The 23,213-nt window shown below is 52.8% G+C and overlaps 1 protein-coding gene across 6 annotated transcripts in view; it reads right to left on the minus strand.

The window, feature by feature from the left end:
• The window catches only part of G3BP1 (G3BP stress granule assembly factor 1), a 111,442-nt gene that overhangs the window by 32,498 nt on the left and 55,731 nt on the right, over positions 1 to 23,213 (minus strand). For 2 of the 6 annotated variants that reach the window (XM_075344327.1, XM_075344323.1), the window contains exons 6-9: positions 22,600 to 22,693; positions 22,297 to 22,510; positions 22,117 to 22,218; positions 21,890 to 21,995 (exon numbers count right to left, since the gene is read on the minus strand). In XM_075344327.1, the coding sequence (XP_075200442.1) occupies positions 21,890 to 21,995; positions 22,117 to 22,218; positions 22,297 to 22,510; positions 22,600 to 22,693 (516 nt within the window). Of the gene's footprint in view, positions 1 to 21,877; positions 21,996 to 22,116; positions 22,219 to 22,296; positions 22,511 to 22,599; positions 22,694 to 23,213 lie in introns of all 6 variants that reach the window. The other 4 variants (XM_075344324.1, XM_075344329.1, XM_075344328.1 and 1 more) reach the window with 3 other exon arrangements.

Consider the following 23,213-nt stretch of genomic DNA (forward strand, 5'->3'; position numbering starts at 1 on the left):
AGGATGGACTCCTCTGAAGAGAGTCCTTGACCGTCTGAGAAGGGAAACGTTCCTGTCTAGGGACGTCGACTCCCCAACCCATTGGCAAAGCATGTCCCATTGAAGTGGACGCAGATGAAACTGCGCGAAAGTGACTGCCTCTGTATGAGGCGTCTTAAGGGGTGTGACTGGCCTTGAAGGAGAGACTGCACCCCCGTCTGTAGTGAACGCTGCTTGTCCAGCGGAAGCTTCACTATCGCTGAGGGAGTGTGAAACTCCATGCCCAGATATGTCAGCGATGGGGTCGGTGCCCGATGTAACCTTGAAAAGTTGATGATCCACCCGAAACTCTGGAGAGTCTCCAGCGCCCCGTTAAGGCTGTGTTGGCATGCCTCTTGAGAGGGTGCCTTGACAAGTGGATCGTCCCAGTAAGGATCACAGAGTGACCCTGAGAGTGCAGGACTGCTCCCACTGCTGCCCTGAACTTGGTGAAAACCCGTAGGGCTGTCGCCAGACCGAAGGGCAGGGCTACGCACTGAAGATGCTCGTCTTCAATAACGAAACGTAGCAAACGCTGGTGCTCTGGAGCAATCGGCACGTGGAGATAAGCATCCTGATATCTATTGATGCTAGGAAATCTCCTTGAGACATTGAGGCAATGACGGAGCGGAGGGTTACATCCGGAACCGCCTGGCCTTCACGTGCTTGGAGAGCAGTTTTAGGTCCAGAACGGAACGGAAAGAGCCACCCTTTTTTGGCACCCCAATCAGATTGGAGGAAAAAACCGTGTCTTGTTCCTGAAGAGGAACAGGGATTACCACTCCTTCTGCCTGCAGAAAAGCATCGGCTCGGTGGGGGGGGGGGGGGGGGGGGGGAGTTCTGAAGAATCGAGCCGGAGGACGAGAACAGAGCTCTATCCTGTACACGTGAGACACAATGTCTCTCACCCACCGGTCTGTGACCTGCGGCAGCTAAATGTCGCCAAGCGGGAGAGTCTGCCACCAACCGCGGATGCGGAGAGAGAGCTGAAGTCATGAGGAGACCGCCTTGGTAGCGGTTCCTCCTGCAGCCTTCCTTGGGCGTGATTGAGCCCGGCCGGAATTTGAGCCCCTCTGAGCCTTTTGAGCCCTTTTGGACGAGGACAATTGGGACCTGCCCGAGCCTGGGAAGGACCGAAACCTCGACTGTCCCCCCAGGACAGCATTACTAGGGTAAGTCGCAATGCAGACATTGCGAGGTCAAGACCAGCTGCGCAAGACCAGCTGAAATAGCTTAGAGTGCCCATACGGCTGCGAATGCCGGAGCAACCGACACGCTGATAGCTTCACAGACAGATTTCAACCAGAGGTCCATCTGTCTGTCAATGGCATCCTTAAGTGACGTCCCATCTCCACTGCAACTATGGATCTAGCCGCAAGCCTGGAGATTGGGGGATCCACCTTTGGACCCTGGGTCCAGCGCTTTACCACGTCAGGGGGAAGGGATAACGTGTATCCTTAATACGTTTGGAGAAACCGCTTATCTGGTAAGCGTGGTGTTTCTGAACTGCTTCTCTGAAGTCAGCGTGGCCAGAAAAGTACTCAGTATACGCATGAGATACTGAAAAAGGATTTCTCCTGCTGTAAAGCTGACTCCTCCACTGGGGGAGCTGAGGGAGCAATATCCAACATTCCATTGATGGACGCTATAAGATCATTCACTATGGCGTCACCATCCGGTGTATCCGGATTGAGAGCGGTGTCAGGACCAAAGCCCTGATCAGCTACGTCTGCCTCATCATACAGAGAGTCCTCCCGCTGGGACCTTGACCAGTGATGAAGCCGAGTGCCGCACCCAGCGAGCTAGCTTAGGCTGTCTGGGACTGCCGTCCGTGTCAGAGCCTTCACCCTGGAATGCCTGGGACCCCCCCGGAGCACTGATTATGTTCCAAATGAGGGTGGCCAGGGAGCATTAATCAAGATTGCCCATGGCCTGTCTGGACTGCAAAGTCTCTATCCCATGACAATCTATCAGCCGAAACTGCAACTCCGTCCCTGTCCCTGGACAGGGTTCACAGGTGGTTCCTTTGGCCACCTCTAGTAGAGACCCCGGCTGACCAAGTGCTACAGGGGAGCATTGCACACAATGGGGGTCAGTGGAACCTGCCGGTGGAACAGTATCACATGCAGGAAAAACAGCATAGAAAGCCTGTGTTGCTTTTTTGCTGCTGTATTCTAGCCATCTATGCAATGTATAGCATACAAGCATAAACACTTCAGCACATGCAATACAAGCAGCATAGAAAGCCTGTGCCTTGGCACCCTTGCTTTTTTGCTGCTGTTGTCCAGCCATCTAGGAGAATATAGCCAAGAGTAGCGACCGTACAGTGCAATGTATAGCATACAAGCGTAAGTACAAATGAACACTTCAGCACATGCAATACAAGCAGCCTATAAAGCCTGTGCCTTGGCGCCCATGCTTTTTTGCTGCTGTTGTCCAGCCCTCTAGGAGAATATAGCCAAGAGTAGCGACCGTACAGTGCAATGTATAGCATACAAGCATAAGTACAAATGAACACTTCAGCGCATGCAATACAAGCAGCCTAGAAAAACTGTGCCTTAGCACCCTTGCTTTTTTGCTGCTGTTATCTCGCCATCTAGGAGGGCATATAGCCAAAGATAGCGACCTACAGTGCAGTGTATAGCATACAAGCATAAAATACAAATGGACACTTCGGTATTTAGTGGAGTCAGCACTTCAGGTGCTGCTTACCGCCCGCCTATAACGCGGGTGTGTGGTCGCCAGAGCCCTGTGAGTGGTTGCCCAGAGCATGTCTCCGTTCCCCAGCTCGGACTGCGTGCAGGAATGGCTGCCGGCGTCCTTCTCCAGCTCGTGTGACGAGGGGCGGGCCGTGGGCGTGCCCCAGACAAGAGCGGGAAACTGGCGTCCCACTGTGTCCAGTGAAGGGGGCTGGAGAATGCAAAGCAGACTCCAGCCCTCGGCGCTGACTGTCTGTACAGCGTCCCGCCTCACCCCTGACTGGCAGGTCTGGAGGCGGGAACGAAACGAAAACTAGGCCGCAAAGCCGGGGACTCGAGTAATAAGCGCGGCCGTCCATGTGCACGGCCAGCGCGGAAGTCCCCGGCGCACCACAAGTCCCAGCCGCGCCACAATGTAAAAAACACCCAGCAGCGGCCGGCGCGGCAGTTCCCAATACATAAAGTCACTCAGCAAAGCTGTAGTGAATAATAGCACGAGCGCTCCGCGCTGTTGCCCCCGGCGCACTAACACTCCCAGCAATGCTGGTGTGTGTGTGCGCGCTTGCCCGGGGACACAGAGTACCTTAATGTAGCAGGGCCTGTCCCTGACGATACTCCGCTCCATATCCAGCAGGTTCTCTGGGTCTGTGGATGGAGCCCGGTCTCAGTGCCTGGAGACCTGTAAGATCCCACTTCGCCCAGAGCCCTGAGGAGGGATGGGGAAGGAAAACAGCATGTGGGCTCCAGCCTCCGTACCCGCAATGGGTACCTCAACCTTAACAAACACCCGACAAAAGTGGGGTGAGAAGGGAGCATGCTGGGGGCCCTAGTATGGGCCCTCTTTTCTTCCATCCGACATAGTCAGCAGCTGCTGCTGACTAAACAGTGGAGCTATGCGTGGATGTCTGACCTCCTTCGCACAAAGCAGAAAACTGGTGAGCCAGTGATCCCACTGGGGGTGTATAGCCAGAAGGGGAGGGGCCTTACACTTTTTAGTGTAATGCTTTGTGTGGCCTCCGGAGGCAGTACTATACACCCAATCGTCTGGGTCTCCCAATGGAGCGCCGAAGAAAAGAACAATTCAACATGAACAACATGTGTACACAAAAGAACAACCAGCCCGAAGGGAACAGGGGCGGGTGCTGGGTCTCCCAATAGGAGCTAGAATTAAAGGAATTTACGGTAAGTAAACAAAATTCCCTTCTTTGTCGCTCCATTGGGAGACCCAGACAATTGGGACGTCCAAAAGCAGTCCCTGGGTGGGTAAAAGAATACCTCAATAAAAGAGAGCCGAAAACGACCCCTTCCTACAGGTGGGCAACCGCCGCCTGAAGGACTTGCCTACCTAGACTGGCGTCTGCCGAAGCATAGGTATGCACTTGATAGTGTTTTTTGAAGGTGTGCAGACTAGACCAGGTAGCTGCCTGACACACCTGCTGAGCCGTAGCCCGGTGCCGCAATGCCCAGGACGCACCCACGGCTCTGGTAGAATGGGCTTTCAGGCCCGAAGGAAGAGGAAGCCCCGAAGAACGGTAGGCTTCAAGAATCGGTTCCTTGATCCACCGAGCCAAAGTTGACTTGGAAGCCTGCGAACCCTTACGCTGGCAAGCGACCAGGACAAAGAGCGCATCTGAACGGCGCAGGGGCGCCGTGCGAGACACGTAGAGCCGGAGTTCTCTCACTAGATCTAATGAATGCAAATCCTTTTCACACTGGTGAACTGGATGAGGGCAAAATGACGGTAAGGAGATATCCTGATTGAGATGAAAAGGAGATACCACCTTAGGGAGAAACTCCGGGACAGGACGCAGAACCACCTTATCCTGGTGAAAAACCAGGAAAGGGGATTTGCATGACAGCGCTGCAAGCTCCGACACTCTTCGGAGTGAGGTAATTGCCACAAGAAATGCCACCTTCTGCGAAAGACGTGATAAAGAGACATCCCTCAGCGGCTCGAAAGGTGGTTTTTGAAGAGCCATTAACACCCTGTTAAGGTCCCAGGGTTCCAGCGGACGCTTGTAGGGTGGAACTATGTGGCAAACTCCCTACAGGAACGTGCGGACCTGCGGAAGCCTTGCCAGGCGCTTTTGAAAAAATACTGAGAGCGCCGATACTTGTCCCTTGAGAGAGCCGAGTGACAAACCCTTGTCCATTCCGGATTGAAGGAATGAAAGAAAAATAGGTAAGGCAAAAGGCCAGGGAGTAAAACCCTTATCAGAGCACCAGGACAAGAAGATCCGCCACGACCTGTAATAGATCTTGGCGGACGTTGGTTTCCTGGCCTGTCTCATAGTGGCAATGACATCCTGAGATAAACCCGACGACGCTAGGAGCCAGGACTCAATGGCCACACAGTCAGGTTGAGGGCCGCAGAATTCAGATGGAAAAACGGCCCTTGTGACAGCAGGTCTGTGCGGTCTGGAAGCGCCCACGGCTGACCCACCGTGAGATGCCACAGATCCGGGTACCACGACCGCCTCGGCCAATCTGGAGAGACGAGAATGGCGCGACGACAGTCGGATCTGATCTTGCGTAACACTCTGGGCAACATCGCCAGAGGAGGAAACACATAAGGGAGTCGAAACTGCGACCAATCCTGAACGCGTCCGCCGCCAGAGCTCTGTGATCTTGAGACCGTGCCATGAAGGCCGGGACCTTGTTGTTGTGCCGTGACGCCATGAGATCGACGTCCGGCGTTCCCCAGCGGCGACAGATCTCTCGAAACACGTCTGGGTGAAGAGACCATTCCCCCGCATCCATGCCCTGACGACTGAGAAAATCTGCTTCCCAGTTTTCTACGCCCGGGATGTGAACTGCGGAGATGGTGGAGGCTGTGGCTTCCGCCCACAGCAGAATCCGCCGGACTTCCTGGAAGGCTTGATGGCTGCGCGTGCCGCCCTGGTGGTTGATGTACGCGACCGCCGTGGCGTTGTCCGACTGTATGCGGATCTGCCTGCCCTCCAGCCACCGATGGAACGCCTTTAGGGCTAGATACACTGCCCTTATCTCCAGAACATTGATCTGAAGGGAAGACTATCGGAGTCCAGGTTCCCTGAGACCTGTGGTGGAGAAAAACCGCTCCCCACCCTGACAGGCTCGCGTCCGTCGTGACCACAGCCCAGGATGGGGGCAGGAAGGATTTTCCCTGCGATAGAGAAGTGGGTGTAGGACCGCCACAACGGATGCCATGACCTTGGTGAAGACCAGTGGGGCTGTCGCCAGGCCGAAAGGCAGTGCCACGAACTGAAGGTGTTCGTCCCCGATGGCGAAACGCAGGAAGCGTTGATGTTCGGGTGCGATCGGCACATGGAGATAAGCATCCTTGATGTCGATTGATGCTAGGAAGTCTCCTTGTGACATCGAAGCGATGACCGAGCGGAGAGATTCCATCCGAAACCTTCTGGTGCTCACATGCCTGTTGAGCAGTTTGAGGTCCAGAACAGGACGGAATGATCCGTCCTTCATTGGCACCACGAACAAGTTGGAGTAGAAGCCGTGACCATGTTCCTGAGGGGGAACGGGAATCACCACTCCTGTCTTCAGAACGCCCACAGCCTGAAAAAGTGCACCGGCCCGAGATGGGGGCGGAGATGTTCTGAAGAAGCGAGTCGGAGGACGAGAGCTGAACTCTATCCTGTAACCGTGAGACAGAATGTCTCTCACCCATCGGTCTTGGACATGTGGCCACCAGGCGTCGCAAAAGCGGGAGAGCCTGCCACCGACCGAGGATGCGGTTCGGGGAGGCCGAAAGTCATGAGGAGGCCGCCTTGGAGGCAGTGCCTCCGGCGGTTTTTTGGGGGCGTGACTTAGACCGCCACGCATAGGAGTTCCTCTGGCCTTTCTCTGGCCTGTTGGACGAGGGGGATTGGGACTTGGCTGAGGGCCGAAAGGACCGAAACCTCGGTTGTATTTTCCGTTGCTGAGGTCTCTTCGGTTTGGACTGGGGTAAGGACGAGTCCTTTCCCTTGGATTCCTTAATAATTTCATCCAATCGTTCGCCAAACAATCGGTCGCCAGAAAACGGCAAACCGGTTAAGAACTTCTTGGAAGCAGAGTCTGCCTTCCATTCGCGTAGCCACATGGCCCTGCGGACTGCCACCGAATTAGCGGATGCTACCGCTGTACGGCTAGCAGAGTCCAGGACGGCGTTCATGGCGTAGGACGAAAAAGCCGACGCCTGAGAAGTCAAAGACGCAACTTGCGGAGCAGAGGTACGTGTGACCGCATTAATCTCAGACAGACAAGCTGAGATAGCTTGGAGTGCCCACACGGCTGCAAAGGCCGGGGCAAAAGACGCGCCTGTGGCTTCATAGATGGATTTCACCAGGAGCTCTATCTGCCTGTCAGTGGCATCCTTGAGAGATGAGCCATCTGCAACTGATACTACAGATCTAGCTGCCAGTCGAGACTGGAGGATCCACCTTGGGACATTGAGCCCAACCCTTAACTACGTCAGAGGGGAAGGGGTAACGTGTGTCATTAAGGCGCTTAGTAAAGCGCTTGTCTGGAAATGCTCTGTGCTTCTGGACAGCATCTCTGAAGTTAGAGTGATCGAAAAACGCACTCCGTGTACGTTTGGGAAACCTAAACTGGTGTTTCTCCTGCTGCGAAGCCGACTCCTCTATAGGTGGAGGTGGGGGAGAAAGATCTAGCACCTGGTTGATGGACGATATAAGATCATTTACTAAGGCGTCCCCCTCAGGTGTATCAAGATTGAGGGCAACGTCAGGGTCAGAGCCCTGAGCTGCGACGTCCGCCTCGTCCTCCAGAGAGTCCTCAAGCTGAGACCCCGAGCAGCGTGAGGAAGTCGGGGAAGATTCCCAGCGAGCCCGCTTAGCCGGTCTGGGACTGTGGTCCGTGCAGGCGTCCTCCACGTGAGACCTAGGGGCCTCCCCAGGAGCACGCTGCGGCGCAGACCGAGAGGGGCCTGGAGGCGATGATCTAACAGTGCCCGGGGCCTGTGTAAGGACCGGTCTGGACTGCAAGGCTTCTAGTAGCTTGGCAGACCATTTGTCCATAGACTGAGCCATGGATTGTGAAAGCGACTCAGAGTTTCTCAGCAAAAACTGCAAACTCTGTCCCTGCCGCCTGGACAGTGGAAGCAGGAGGGTCTGCCTGATCTGAGGGGCCCACTAGTGACAGAGGGTCCGGCTGAGCAAGAGCAACAGGGGTCGAGCATTGCTCACAGTGAGGGTAGGTGGAACCCGCAGGTAACATAGCCCCACAAGAGGTACAGGTTGCAAAAAAACCCTTTGCCTTAGCGCCCTTGCTCCTTGTGGACGACATGCTGTTGTCTCCTAGGAGAGTGATCACTGAGGGTATATAGCCAAAAGTAAACAACCCGGCCGAACAGAGAAAAAATATAAACACACACATATATATATATATATATTATACATATATATATTATATATATATATATATTAATATATATATATATATATATATATATTAATATATATATATATATATATATATATTAATATATATATATATATATATATTAATATATATATATATATATATTAATATATATATATATATATATATATATTAATATATATATATATATATATATTAATATATATATATATATATATTAATATATATATATATATATATATATATATATATTAATATATATATATATATATATATATATATATATATATATATATATATATATATATATATATATATATATATATATATATATATATATATATATATATATATATATATATATATATATATATACATATATACATACATACATATATACATACATATATACATACATATATACATACTCCGGCACCCTAGGGGGACCAGCACCGGGTGACCGGTGTGGCTTACCGACCGCCCAAAGCGGAGTGTGTGTCCACCAGATTCCCTGCCTTAGGTCTCCCAGAGCTGCTGAGCTCGTTCCTGAAATCCTGAAAGGCCCAGGACGCTCCCACGGCCCTGGTAGAATGGGCCTTCAGTCCTGAGGGAACCGGAAGCCCCGAGGAACGGTAAGCTTCGAGAATTGGTTCCTTGATCCACCGAGCCAGGGTTGATTTGGAAGCTTGTGTCCCTTTACGCTGGCCAGCGACAAGGACAAAGAGCATCGGAGCGGCGCAGGGGCGCCGTACGAGAAATGTAGAGTCTGAGTGCTCTCACCAGATCTAACAAGTGCAAATCCTTTTCACATTGGTGAACTGGATGAGGACAAAACGAGGGTAAGGAGATGTCCTGATTGAGATGAAAAGTGGGCAAGGCAAATGGCCAGGGAGAAAACGCCTGAGCAGAGCACCACGACAGGAATATTTTCCACGTCCTGTGGTAGATCTTGGCGGACGTTGGTTTCCTAGCCTGTCTCATAGTGGCAATGACCTCTTGAGATAATCCTGAAGACGCTAGGATCCAGGACTCAATGGCCACACAGTCAGGTTGAGGGCTGCAGAATTCAGATGGAAAAACGGCCCTTGAGACAGCAAATCTAGTCGGTCTGGCAGTGCCCACGGTTGGCCGACCGTGAGATGCCACAGATCCGGGTACCACGACCTCCTCGGCCAGTCTGGAGCGACGAGGATGGCGCGGCGGCAGTCGGCCCTTATCTTGCGTAACACTCTGGGCAACAGAGCCAGAGGAAGAAACACATAAGGAAGCTGAAACTGCGACCAATCCTGAACTAAGGCGTCTGCCGCCAGAGCTCTGTGATCTTGAGATCGAGCCATGAATGTTGGGACCTTGTTGTTGTGCCGTGACGCCATTAGGTCGACGTCCGGCATCCCCCAGCGGCAACAGATCTCCTGAAACACGTCCGGGTGAAGGGACCATTCCCCTGCGTCCATGCCCTGGCGACTGAGAAAGTCTGCCTCCCAGTTTTCTACGCCCGGGATGTGAACTGCGGATATGGTGGATGCTGTGGCTTCCACCCACAGCAGAATCCTCCGGACTTCCTGGAAGGCTTGCCGACTGCGTGTCCCACCTTGGTGGTTGATGTAAGCCACCGCTGTGGAGTTGTCCGACTGAATTCGGATCTGCTTGCCTTCCAGCCACTGCTGGAACGCTTTTAGGGCAAGATACACTGCCCTGATCTCCAGAACATTGATCTGAAGTGAGGACTCTTGCTGAGTCCACGTACCCTGAGCCCTGTGGTGGAGAAAAACTGCTCCCCACCCTGACAGGCTCGCGTCCGTCGTGACCACCGCCCAGGATGGGGGTAGGAAGGATTTCCCTTTCGATAATGAGGTGGGAAGAAGCCACCACCGAAGGGAAGCTTTGGTTGCTTGAGAGAGGGAGACGTTCCTGTCTAGGGACGTCGGCCTCCTGTCCCACTTGCGTAGGATGTCCCATTGAAGAGGACGCAGGTGAAACTGCGCGAAAGGGACTGCTTCCATTGCTGCCACCATCTTCCCCAGGAAGTGCATGAGGTGCCTCAAGGGGTGTGACCGACCTTAAAGGAGAGATTGTACCCCTGTGTGTAGTGAACGCTGTTTGTCCAGCGGAAGCTTCACTATCGCTGGAAGAGTATGAAACTCCATGCCAAGATATGTCAGTGATTGGACCGGTGTCAGATTTGACTTTGGAAAATTGATGATCCACCCGAAACTCTGGAGAATCTCCAGAGTAACGTTGAGGCTGTGTTGGCATGCCTCTTGAGAGGGTGCCTTGACCAGCAGATCGTCTAAGTAAGGTATCACTGAGTGACCCTGAGAGTGGAGGACCGCAACTACTGTAGCCATGACCTTGGTGAAAACCCTTGGGGCTGTCGCCAGGCCGAACGGCAGTGCCGCGAACTGAAGGTGTTCGTCTCCTATGGCGAAGCGCAAGAAGCGCTGATGCTCTGGAGCAATTGGTACGTGGAGATAAGCATCCTTGATATCGATCGATGCTAGGAAATCTCCTTGGGACATTGAGGCGATGACGGAGCGGAGGGATTCCATCCGGAACCGCCTGGTCCTTACGTGTTTGTTGAGCAGTTTTAGGTCCAAAACAGGACGGAAGGACCCGTCCTTCTTTGGAACCACAAACAGGTTGGAGTAGAAACCGTGACCCTGTTGCTGAAGAGGAACCGGGACCACCACTCCTTCTGCCTTCAGAATGCCCACCGCCTGCAGAAGAGCCTCGGCTCGCTCGGGAGGCGGAGATGTTCTGAAGAATCGAGTCGGAGGACGAGAGCTGAACTCTATCCTGTAACCGTGAGACAAAATGTCTCTCACCCAACGGTCTTTTACTTGTGGCAGCCAGGTGTCGCAAAAGCGGGAGAGCCTGCCACAGACCGAGGATGCGGTGTGAGGAGGCCGTAAGTCATGAGGAAGCGGCCTTGGTAGCGGCACCTCCGGCGGTCTTTTTAGGGCGTGATTTAGACCGCAATGCGTCGGAGTTCCTCTGATCCTTCTGAGGCCTTTTGGACGAGGAGAATTGTGACCTGCCCGCACCCCGAAAGGACCGAAACCTCGACTGTCCCCTCCTCTGTTGGGGTGTTTTTGGTTTGGCTTGGGGTAAGGATGTTTCCTTTCCCTTGGATTGTTTGATGATTTCATCCAATCTCTCACCAAACAAACGGTCGCCAGAAAATGGCAATCCAGTTAAGCACTTTTTGGAAGCCGAATCTGCCTTCCATTCCCGCAGCCACAAGGCCCTGCGTATTACCACCGAATTGGCGGCTGCAACCGCCGTACGGGTCGCAGAGTCCAGGACGGCATTAATAGCGTAGGACGTGAATGCCGACGTTTGAGAGGTTATGGACGCCACCTGCGGCGCAGACGTACGTGAGTGCGTCAATTTGCGCCTGACCAGCTGAGATAGCTTGGAGTGCCCATACGGCTGCGAATGCTGGAGCAAAAGACGCGCCGATAGCTTCATAGATGGATTTCAACCAGAGCTCCATCTGTCTGTCAGTGGCATCCTTGAGTGAAGCTCCATCTTCCACTGCAACTATGGATCTAGCCGCAAGTCTGGAGATTGGAGGATCCACCTTGGGACACTGAGTCCAGCCCTTGACCACGTCAGGGGGAAAAGGGTAACGTGTATCCTTAAGGCGCTTGGAAAAACGCTTATCTGGATAAGCTCGGTGTTTCTGGACTGCCTCTCTGAAGTCAGAGTGGTCCAGAAACATACTCTTTGTACGCTTGGGAAACCTGAAACGGAATTTCTCCTGCTGAGAAGCTGACTCCTCCACTGGAGGAGCTGAGGGAGAAATATTCAACATTTCATTGATGGACGCAATAAGATCATTCACTATGGCGTCCCCATCAGGAGTATCAAGGTTGAGAGCGGCTTCAGGATCAGAATCCTGATCAGCTACCTCCGCTTCATCATACAGAGAGTCCTCTCGCTGAGACCCTGAACATTGTGATGATGTCGAGGGAATTTCATAGCGAGCTCGCTTAGTCGGTCTGGGGCTGCGGTCCGTGTCAGAGACCTCACCCTGGGATCCATGAGACACCCCGGGAAGACATTGCTGTTCCAACTGAGGGGAACCAGGGGACAATGATACCACAGTGCCCCTGGCTTGAGATGCCGGCCTGGACTGCAAGGCTTCTAATATCTTAGCCATAGTCTCAGAAAGTCTTTCAGTAAAAACTGCAAACTCCGTCCCCGTCACCTGGACAGTGTTAACAGGTGGTTCTCCCTGGGCCACCCCTAGCAGATGCTCCGGCTGAGAAAGTGCCACAGGGGCCGAGCATTGCACACAATGAGGGTCAGTGGAACCTGCCGGCAGTATAGCCGTACATGCTGCACAGGCAGCATAGTATGTTGTCTCCTCTGAGCAATACAGGAGGGTAGAAGGGAATTTTGTTACTTACCGTAAATTCCTTTTCTTCTAGCTCCAATTGGGAGACCCAGACGATTGGGTGTATAGCTACTGCCTCCGGAGGCCACACAAAGTATTACACTAAAAAGTGTAAGGCCCCTCCCCTTCTGCATATACACCCCCCGTGGATCACGGGCTGCTTCAGTTTTAGTGCAAAAGCAAGAAGGAGGAAAGCCAATAACTGGTTAAACAATTCAATCCGAAGGAACATCGGAGAACTGAAACCATTCAACATGAACAACATGTGTACCCGAACAACCAAAAAAAAATCCCGAAGGAACAGGGGCGGGTGCTGGGTCTCCCAATTGGAGCTAGAAGAAAAGGAATTTACGGTAAGTAACAAAATTCCCTTCTTCTTCGGCGCTCCATTGGGAGACCCAGACGATTGGGACGTCCAAAAGCAGTCCCTGGGTGGGTAAATTAATACCTCAAGTTTGGACTGTAAAAACAGCCCTTCCCTACATGGAGGCAACCGCCGCCTGCAGGAATCTTCTACTTAGGCTGGCATCCGCCTAAGCGTAGGCATGCACCTGATAACGCTTGGTGAAGGTGTGCAGACTCGCCCAGGTAGCCGCCTGGCACACCTGCTGAGCCGTAGCCTGGTGCCGTAATGTCCAGGACGCACCCACGGCTCTGGTAGAATGGGCCTTCGGCCCTGATGGAACCGGAAGCCCAGCAGAACGGTAGGCTTCAAGAACTGGGTCCTTGATCCATCGAGCCAGGGTGGATTTGGAAGCCTGCGACCCTTTGCGCTGACCAGCGACAAGTACAAAGGGTGCATCCGAGCGGCGCAAGGGCGCCGTGCGGGAAATGTAGATTCTGAATGCTCTCATCAGATCCAACAAATACAAATCCAATTCATATCGATGAACTGGATGAGGACAAAAGGAAGGTAAGGAGATATCCTGACTGAGATGAAAAGGGGGATACCACCTTAGGGAGAAACCCCGGATCAGGCGCAGCGCTACCTTGTCTTGGTGAAACACCAAGAAGGGAGCTTTGGATGACCGCGCTGCGAGCTCGGACACTCTCTGAAGAGACGTGACCTCTACCAAAAAGGCCACTTTCTGTGAAAGTCGAGAAAGTGAAACATCCCTCAGAGGCTCAAAGGGCGGCTCCTGGAGAGCAATTAGTACCCTGTTCAGATCCCATGGGTCTAACGGCCTCTTGTACGGAGGGACAATGTGACAAACCCCCTGCAGGAACGTGCGTACCTGAGGAAGTCGCCCTATGCGCTTCTGAAAAAAATACAGACAGCGCTGGGACTCGTCCGTTAAGGGAGCCGAGCGACAAACCTTTTCCCAAACCAGATTGCAGGAAGGAAGGAAAAGTAGGCAATGCAAATGTCCAGGGAGACACTCCCTGAGCAGAGCACTAAGATAAGAATATCTTCCACGTCTTGTGGTGGATCTCGGCAGACGTCGGCTTCCTAGCCCGTATCATGGTGACAATGACGTCTTGAGATAATCCTGAAAACGCTAGGATCCAGGACTCAATAGCCACCAGTCAGGTTCAGGGCTGTAGAATTCAGATGGAAAAAACGGCCCTTGGGACAGTAAGTCTGGCCGGTCTGGTAGTGCCCACGGTTGGCCGACCGTGAGATGCCACAGATGCAGGTACCACGACCTCCTCGGCCCGTCTGGGGCGACGAGGATGGCGCGGCGGCAATCGGAGCTGATCTTGCGTAGCCCTCTGGGCAACAGTGTCAGAGGGGGAAACACATAGGGTAGCTGGAACTGCGACCAATCCTGAACTAAGGCGCCTGCCGCCAGAGCTCTTTGATCGTGAGACCGCGCCATGAAAATCGGGCCCTTGTTGTTGTGCCGAGACGCCATTAGGTCGACGTCTGGCCTCCCCCAGCGGCGACAGATTTCTTGAGACCCGTCCGGGTGCAGAGACCATTCCCCTGCGTCCATGCCCTGGCGACTGAGGAAGCCTGCTTCCCAGTTTTCTACGCCCGGGATGTGAGGTGTATGCTCTGTCTTCGACCCACATCAGAAGCCGCCGGACTTCCTGGGAGGCTTGCCGACTGCGTGTTCCGCCTTGGTGGTTGATGTATGCCACCGCTGTGAAGTTGTCCGGCTGAGTTCGGATCTGTTTGCCTTCCAGCCTCTGCTGGAAGGCTTGCAGGGCAAGATACCCTGCCCAGATTTCCAGAACATTGATCTGAGGGGTGGACTCCTCTGAAGAGAGTCCTTGCCCGTCTGAGAAAGGGGTACGTTCCTGTCTAGGGACGTTGACTTCCCATCCCATTGGTGAAGAATGTCCTATAGAAGTGGACGCAGATGAAACTGCGCGAAAAGGACTGCCTCTGCATGAGGCGTCTTAAGGGGTGTGACTGGCCTTGAAGGAGAGACTGCACCCCCGTCTGTAGTGAACGCTGTATGTCCAGCGGGAGCTGCACGATCGCTGAGAGAGTGTGAAGCTCCATGCCAAGATATGTCAGCGATTGGGTAGGTGTCAGATTTAACTTTGAAAAGTTTATGATCCACCCGAAACTCTGGAGAGTCTCCAGCGCCACGTTCAGGCTGTGTTGGCATGCCTCTTGAGAGGGTGCCTTGACAAGTAGATCGTCCAAGTAAGGGATCACAGAGTGACCCTGAGAGTGCAGGACTACTCCCACTGCTGCCATGAACTTGTGAAAAGCCGTGGGGCTGTCGTCAGACCGAAGGGCAGGGCTACGAACTGAAGATGCTCGTCTTCAATAACGAATCGTAGCCAACACCGGTGCTCTGGAGCAATCGGCACGTGGAGATAAGCATCCTGATGTCTATTGACGCTAGGAAATCTCCTTGAGATATGGAGGCAATGACGGAGCGGAGGGATTCCATCCGGAACCGCCTGGTTTTCACGTGCTTGTTGAGCAGGTTTAGGTCCAAAACGGAACGGAAGAGCCGTCGTTTTTTGGTACCACAACCAGATTGGAGTAAAAACCGTATCTTGGTCCTGAGGAGGAACAGGGATTACCACTCCTTCTGCCTGCAGAAGAGCATCGGCTCGGTCAGGAGGTGAGGAAGTTCTGAAAATCTAGTCGGAGGACGAGAACAGAACTCTATCCTGTACACGTGAGACAAAATGTCTCTCACCCACCGGTCTTTGACCTGTGGCAGCTAAATGTCGCCAAAGCGGGAGAGTCTGCCACCGACCGCGGATGTGGAGAGAGAGAGCTGAACGTCATGAGGAAACCGCCTTGGTAGCGGTTCCTCCGGCTGCCTTCCTTGGGCGTGATTGAGCCTGCCAGGAATCTGCGCCTCTCTGAGCTTTTTGAGTCCTTTTGGACGAGGACAATTGGGACCTGCCCGAGCCTGGGAAGGACCGAAACCTCGACTGTCCCTTCCTCTGTTGAGGTGTTGTTTGATCTGGGCTGGTGTAAGGAAGAGTCCTTACCCTTAGACTGTTTAATGATTTCATCCAATCGCTCACCAAACAGCCTGTCACCAGATAACGGCAAACTGGTTAAGCACTTTTTTGGAAGCAGAATCTGCTTTCCATTCCCTCAACCACAAGGCTCTGCGTAAAACCACGGAGTTGGCGGACGCCACTGACGTACGGCTCGTAGAGTGCAGGACAGCATTAATAGCGTAAGTCGCAATGCAGACATTGCGAGGTTAAGGACGCCATCTGCGGCACAGATGTACATGTGACAGTGTCCACGTGCGCAAGACCAGCTGAAAAAGCTTGGAATGCCCATACGGCTGCGAATGCCGGAGCAACCGACACGCCGATAGCTTCATAGACAGAATTCAACCAGAGGACCATCTGTCTGTCAGTGGCATCTTTAAGTGAAGTCCCATCTTCCACTGCAACTATGGATCTAGCCGCAAGCCTGGAGATAGGGGAATCCACCTTTGGACACTGGGTCCAGCGCTTGACCACGTCAGGGAGAAAAAAGGATAACGTGCATCCTTAATACGATTGGAGAACGCTTATCTGGATAAGTGTGGTGTTTCCGGATTGCTTCTCTGAAGCCAGAGTGGCCAGAAAAGTACTCAATATACGCTTGAGATACTGAAAAGGGATTTCTCCTGCTGTGAAGCTGACTCCTCCACCGGAGGAGCTGAGGGAGAAATATCCAACATTCCCTTGATGGACGCTAGAAGATCATTCACTATGGCGTCACCATCCGGAGTATCCGGATTGAGAGCGGTCTCAGGATCAGAGTCCTGATCAGCTACGTCTGCCTCATCATACAGAGAGTCCCGCTGGGACCCTAACCAGTGATGAAGCCGAGTGCCGCTCCCAGCGAGCTCGCTTAGACTGTCTGGGACTGTCGTCCGTGTCAGAGCCTGCGCCCTGGGATGCATGGGACCCCCCCGGAGCACTGATTTGTTCCAAATGAGTGCGTATCAACATTGCCCATGGTCTGTCTGGACTGCAAAGTCTCTAAGATGTTAGTCACAGTCACAGACCTATCAGCCGAAACTGCAACTCAGTCCCTGTCCCTGGACAGGGTTCACAGGTGGTTCCTTTAGCCACCTCTAGCAGAGACCCCGGCTGACCAAGTGCTACAGGGGAGCATTGCACACAATGGGCACCGTGGAACCTGCCGTGTGGAACAGTATCACGTGCAGTACAAGCAGCATAGAAAGCCTGTGCCTTGGCACCCTTTCTTTTTTTTTTTTTGCTGCTGTTGTCTAGCCATCTAGAAGCATATAGCCAAGAATAGCGACCGTACAGTGCAATGTATAGCATACAAGCAGAAAGTACAAATGAACACTTCAGCACATGCAGTACAAGCAGCATAGAAAGCCTGTGCCTTAGCACCCTTGCTTTTTTGCTGCTGTTGTCCAGCCATCTAGGAGTATATAGCCAAGAATAGCGACCGTACAGTGCAGTGTATAGCATACCAGCATAAAGTACAAATGAACACTTCAGCACATGCAATACAAGCAGCCTAGAAAGCCTGTGCCTTAGCACCCTTGCTTTTTGCTGCTGTAGTCTAGCCATCTAGGCATAAAGTACAAATGGCATTAGTGGGGTCAGCACTTCAGGTGCTGCTTACCGCCCGCCCAAAGGCGGGTGTGTGGTCGCCCGAATCCTGTGACTGGTTGCCCAGAGCTTGTCTCCCTTCTCCAGCCCAGACGGCGTGCAGGAATGGCTGCCGGCGTCTTGTGAAGAGGGGCGGGCCGTGGGCGTGCCCCAGACAAGAGCGGGAAACTGGCGTCCCACTGTGTCCAGTGAAGGGGGCTGGAGAATGCAAAGCAGACTCCAGCTCTCGGCGCTGACTGTCTGTACAGCGTCCCGCCCCTCCCCTGACTGGCAGGGCTGGGGGCGGGAACGAAGTGAAAACTAGGCCGCAAAGCCGGGGACTCGAGTAATAAGCGCGGCCGTCCTATGCACGGCCAGCGCGGAAGTCCCCGGCGCACCACAAGTCCCAGCCGCGCCACAGTGTAAAACACCCCGCAGCGGCCGGCGCGGCAGTTTCTAACACAAATTCACTCAGCTAAGCTGCAGTGAATAATAGCACAAGCGCTCCGCGCTGTTGTCCCCGGCGCACTATCACTCCCAGCAATGCTGGTGTGTGTGTGCGCGATGTGTACGGAGACACAGAGTACCTTAATGTAGCAGGGCCCTGTCCCTGACGATACTCAGCTCCATATCCAGCAGGTTCTCTGGGTCTGTGGATGGAGCCCGGTCTCAGTGCCTGGAGACCGGTAAGATCCCACTTCACCCAGAGCCCCGAGGGGGGATGGGGAAGGAAAACAGCATGTGGGCTCCAGCCTCCGTACCCGCAATGGGTACCTCAACCTTAACAAACACCCGACAAAAGTGGGGTGAGAAGGGAGCATGCTGGGGGCCCTAGTATGGGCCCTCTTTTCTTCCATCCGACATAGTCAGCAGCTGCTGCTGACTAAGCTGTGGAGCTATGCGTGGATGTCTGACCTCCTTCGCACAAAGCATAAAACTGAAGCAGCCCATGATCCACGGGGGGTGTATATGCAGAAGGGGAGGGGCCTTACACTTTTTAGTGTAATACTTTGTGTGGCCTCCGGAGGCAGTAGCTATACACCCAATCGTCTGGGTCTCCCAATGGAGCGCCGAAGAAAATAGCCACAAATCAACAGTGCACCCTACAGTGTAAAGTATAGACTATAATCATATAAAACTATAAATACACTTCTGCACTAGTGGGGCCAGCACCACAGGTGCTGCTTACCGCCTGCGCAAAGCGTTTGTGTGGGCACCAGAATTCCTGCCTGGGTCTCTTTGAGCTTGTCTCTCCTCTCCAGCGTTAGCAGAGCTGACAGGAATGGCTGCCAGCGTCCTGGGGAGAGGAGGGAGCCGTGGGCGTGACCCAGAAAAGTGCGGGAACTGGTGCCCCACTGTGCAGAGTGAGGGGGGTGGAGTATGCAAAGCACGCTCCAGCCCTCAGTGCTGCCGTCCTGTACAGCGTCCCGCCCTTCCCCTGACTGGCAGGGCTGGGGGCGGGAAAAGAATGAGACTAGGCCGCAGAAGCCGGGGACTATAGTTATAAGCGCGGCCGCCGTATAAGCGCGGTCGGCGCCGAAGTCCCCGGCGCACTAACAGTCCCAGCCGCGCCGCAGTGATAACCATGGCAACGGCGGTCAGCGCGGCAGTCCCCCTACACAAATACACTCAGCGACGCTGAAGTGTATAGTGGCACAAATGCAGCCAGCGCTGCTGTCCCCGGTGCACTAGCACACCCAGCAATGCTGGAGTGTTGCTGTGCGCGGTCCCCACGGGGACACAGAGTACCTCAAAGTAGCAGGGCCATGTCCCTGAACGATACTCGGCTCCTATCCAGCAGGGTCCTCAGGAGCTGTGGATGGAGCACGGTCTCCTGTGCCTGGAGACCGATGGGATCCCACTTCACCCAGAGCCCTAATTGAGGGATGGGGAAGGAAAGCAGCATGTGGGCTCCAGCCTCCGTACCCGCAATGGATACCTCAACCTTAACAACACCGCCGACAAGAGTGGGGTGAGAAGGGAGCATGCTGGGGGCCCTGTTATGGGCCCTCTTTTCTTCCATCCGACATAGTCAGCAGCTGCTGCTGACTAAGCTGTGGAGCTATGCGTGGATGTCTGACCTCCTTCGCACAAAGCATAAAAACTGATGAGCCCGTAGCAGTACGGGGGGTGTATAGGCTGAAGGGGAGGGGCTTTACACTTTTAGTGTAATACTTTGTGTGGCCTCCGGAGGCATAGCTATACACCCAATTGTCTGGGTCTCCCAATTAGGAGCGACAAAGAAAGCTTTTTTTTAATGAACAGTGGAACCTTGGTTAACGAGAACAATCCGTTCTGGGACTGTGCTTGTTAACCAAGTTACTCATCTAGCAAAGCAAAATTTCCCAGAGGAAATCATTGTGTGCAGACAATTCATTGCACAACTTGTCCAAAGTTCCATCCTGGTCCCCTATTGTGCCCATACACACACATTCCGTTCCATCGCCGGCCTCCTGGTTCTTATAGATCGCCGGTACAGGATGTGAATCGGGTAACCATCGCGACGATTGAGGAACAGTGCTGGGTGATGCAATGCGAAACTTGCGCAAGTGGGTCTACAGTCTTAGGCTATGTGCCCACGGGGAAAGTGTCCTGCGGATATATCCGCAGGAGCTCCCAGAAAACCGCAGCACAACTGCCTGTTTTCATGCTGCGGATGTATTGCAGAATGTCCTGCGGATATGCTGCGGGCATTCTGCATTGAGGATACAGTACCATGGCTTCAGCACTGCATCCTCAATGCAGAACAACTGCTGGAGTGGAGTGATCGGGGGAGTTCATACTTGCCTCCATCACGCAGCACATTCTCTCCGGCAGTATCTGTCAGCACTTTACAGGAGAAGGTGGGCGGGCCTGAGCTAGCTCTGGCTGTCACATGACTGGAGCTCGTGCAGGCCCCGCCCACCACCTCCTGCTGCCGCTCCTGGCTCCACCGGAGGAAGTGCCTCCGGTGTCTTCTATCAAGGCAGGCAAGTATGGGACCCTGCGGAAAAATCCGCAGGAATAATTCACATGCTCATCCGCATTATTTCCGCTGCGGAAAAAAAAACGCAGCATGGGCACAGCAGTTCCAAAATGCCATAGAAATGGCTGGGGACTCTGTACTGCGGATTTTTGAAAAATCTGCGGAATTTGTGAAAAAAATCGTGGCAAATTCCATAAATCTTCCGCAGCCTGGGCACATAGCCTTAGTGTGCACTCACACAAGTCTCGCATTGCATCACCTGGCAGCCACACACAAGCAGGCAGCTGCATTTTATACATGCAGATGCACGCTCCCGTCAGGACAGTGTGCAGCTGCCAGGTGACATGACGTGTGTGAATCCGGCCTTATTTTGATACACAGGAATGATAAAAGCACGACACCTGGGGGGCTGCAGCTGTAGGCTTTAGGCTGCTTTCACACATCCGGTTTTTGCTGAGCGGCACAATACGGCGCTCTGCAGAAAAAACGCAACTTTTTTTGCCGCCGGGTGCAGTTTTTATCGCATAGACTTGCATTAGCGCCCTATTGTGCCACATGGCCTTGCGTCCGTTTTTTGCCGGATGCGGCATATTTAGCCCATGCAGTGGCCGCATGGAACGTTGCCTGGCACGTTTTTTTGTGCGGCGAAAAAAAATGCTTCGCGCCGGATCTGGCGCAATTTACAATGCAAGCCTATGGGCACAGGATGCGGTTTTTGCACTGCGCATGCTCAGTACCAAGCCGCATCCGTCGAAAAAACGGATGGGCCGCATGGAAAAAGCTTATGCAAAGGATCCGTTTTTTTCGCCGCATCCGTTGCATAGGTTTTTGAGCCGGATTGAGCTGCACTGCAAAAACCGGATGTGTGAAAGCAGCCGTATCTGTGCTGGTATCAGAATACAGAGACCTTGCGCTGATTGTTTTATTTATTCATTTTTACACCATGATATTGACCACAGACACTTGCACTGCTTTCGCCACCCACCGACCATCCTAGCGCCTGTGATTGGTTGCAGTCAGCTGACACTCAGGGTGGGGGCGCATCTAACTGCAGCCAATTACATGTGCTGGTGGGCGGGGAAAGCAGTGAATATTCAATGAGGGTTAATTGTCGGCTCCAGAAGGGATAGTGTGACCTGGAAATAGCTTGCCGCCACGAGGTTTGGCGAGTACACCGCACGCTCTCCTACCCCTGTATCCCTTCTATCGTCATTTTTAATCTCCAGATTCTGGTTCACGTAGATTTATATGGGTAGCAAGTTCCGGACCGGATCCGGGTTTTTTCTTTTTAAAAAATTCAGTAGGGGCCTGCCGGTCCCGATTTGCTGCCAGTTTGATCAGCTCTATTTATCATATAAAAATTAAACAATGGAATGGACTTATAAAGTGTAACCAATGTAAGGAAAAGGATTGTGGCCTGACCTGTGTACTCACCAGGCCTCGGTCCACCTCGTGGAGGGGCCGTCGTGGTCCTCTGTTCTCTGACTCTTTGTGGAGGCCTCTGTGACGTCTGGTTTTCAGTCTTAACTTCAGGCCGGGGCTAACAATTAAAAAAATAAATAAAAATTGTGTGACCAAAGTAGTCCCTCACCAGCTGCCTACGCTCCTAGGGGGTGACGTGAAGGCAGAGCAGCGGTCCATGATCTACAGATATTGCTTACCTGCGATGGCTGAACTTTGACAACATGTGGTGGTATTCCTGACACTGGGACGGCCCCGCTGGGTGGGAGATTTTTGCTTGTTACAGATGCCCATGAGAATGCCTAATATATAAAAATAATTAGAAGTCCATAAAAACCGCAGCAGGACCGTCGTCTGAAGTTCCTCTTCATGTCGCTTACCTTTGAGTCTTCTTGTACGGCCGGTGTGGGATCTGACGGCAGAGGAGACAGGCCCTTTTCCACCACCTCTTCCTCTTCTGGAGTGGGATCATCACACACAGGCTCACATTTCTCTTCTATCAGCTCTGGCTCGGGATCTTGCTCTGGTTCAGGTTCAGGATCGGGTTCGGCCTCTACGATCTGCTCTTCCAGTGGTTCATCCAAGTCATTACTACTAAAAAAATTGACCGGAATAAATTACTATTAGTTTCGAACAAGATTACAGATTATGGTGGTAGAACAAAGCGGAGGGGTGCCACTTACTTCCCGGTTTGATCGTAGTATGCGCTGTCATCTGCGGCACCTACTTCTGGAGTTTGCTGCCTCTCCTCCGGCTCATCTACATCCTCATCCGATTCTGGATTTTAAAAAATAAAACAAAATTTACAATGAGAAGAAGATGGGTTTTAAATCTGGTAAGGTGCCTTCTAAAACTAGCTTAACACTACCCCTTCTGTAGGGGTGATCTTGCCTCAGCATTTTCTTTTTATTGCAAGAGTTCAATTTAAAGGGCTATTGACACTTCTCACACAAACCTTAGTAACACAGAAGACTTTAAACCCTATAATTTGTGCTAGAAAGGTTTCGAATTGTCAAAATTATTTACCCCTTTACACACACCTCCCTCCTTTAATGCAGGCTTGTGCAAACCTGCATTAGGTCCCTGCAGGTCTGCTGATCTGATAGGCAGATGCGCAGATAACAGATCACTTGTGCCTTTTAATTCGTTAGATCGCGCTGTCAAAACTCAGTGCAATCTAACTCGTTCCAGTGAGGATTGCGCTGTTCCCCGATCAGATCACGGGACGCCAAATCTCATGACAGCGCAGGGTCCGATTGAGACCCCTGTCACGACTCACTTCTTGTGAATGCCAGCA

The sequence above is a fragment of the Anomaloglossus baeobatrachus genome, chromosome 4 (assembly GCF_048569485.1).
Source record: "Anomaloglossus baeobatrachus isolate aAnoBae1 chromosome 4, aAnoBae1.hap1, whole genome shotgun sequence".
Classification (NCBI taxonomy): Eukaryota; Metazoa; Chordata; class Amphibia; order Anura; family Aromobatidae; genus Anomaloglossus; species Anomaloglossus baeobatrachus.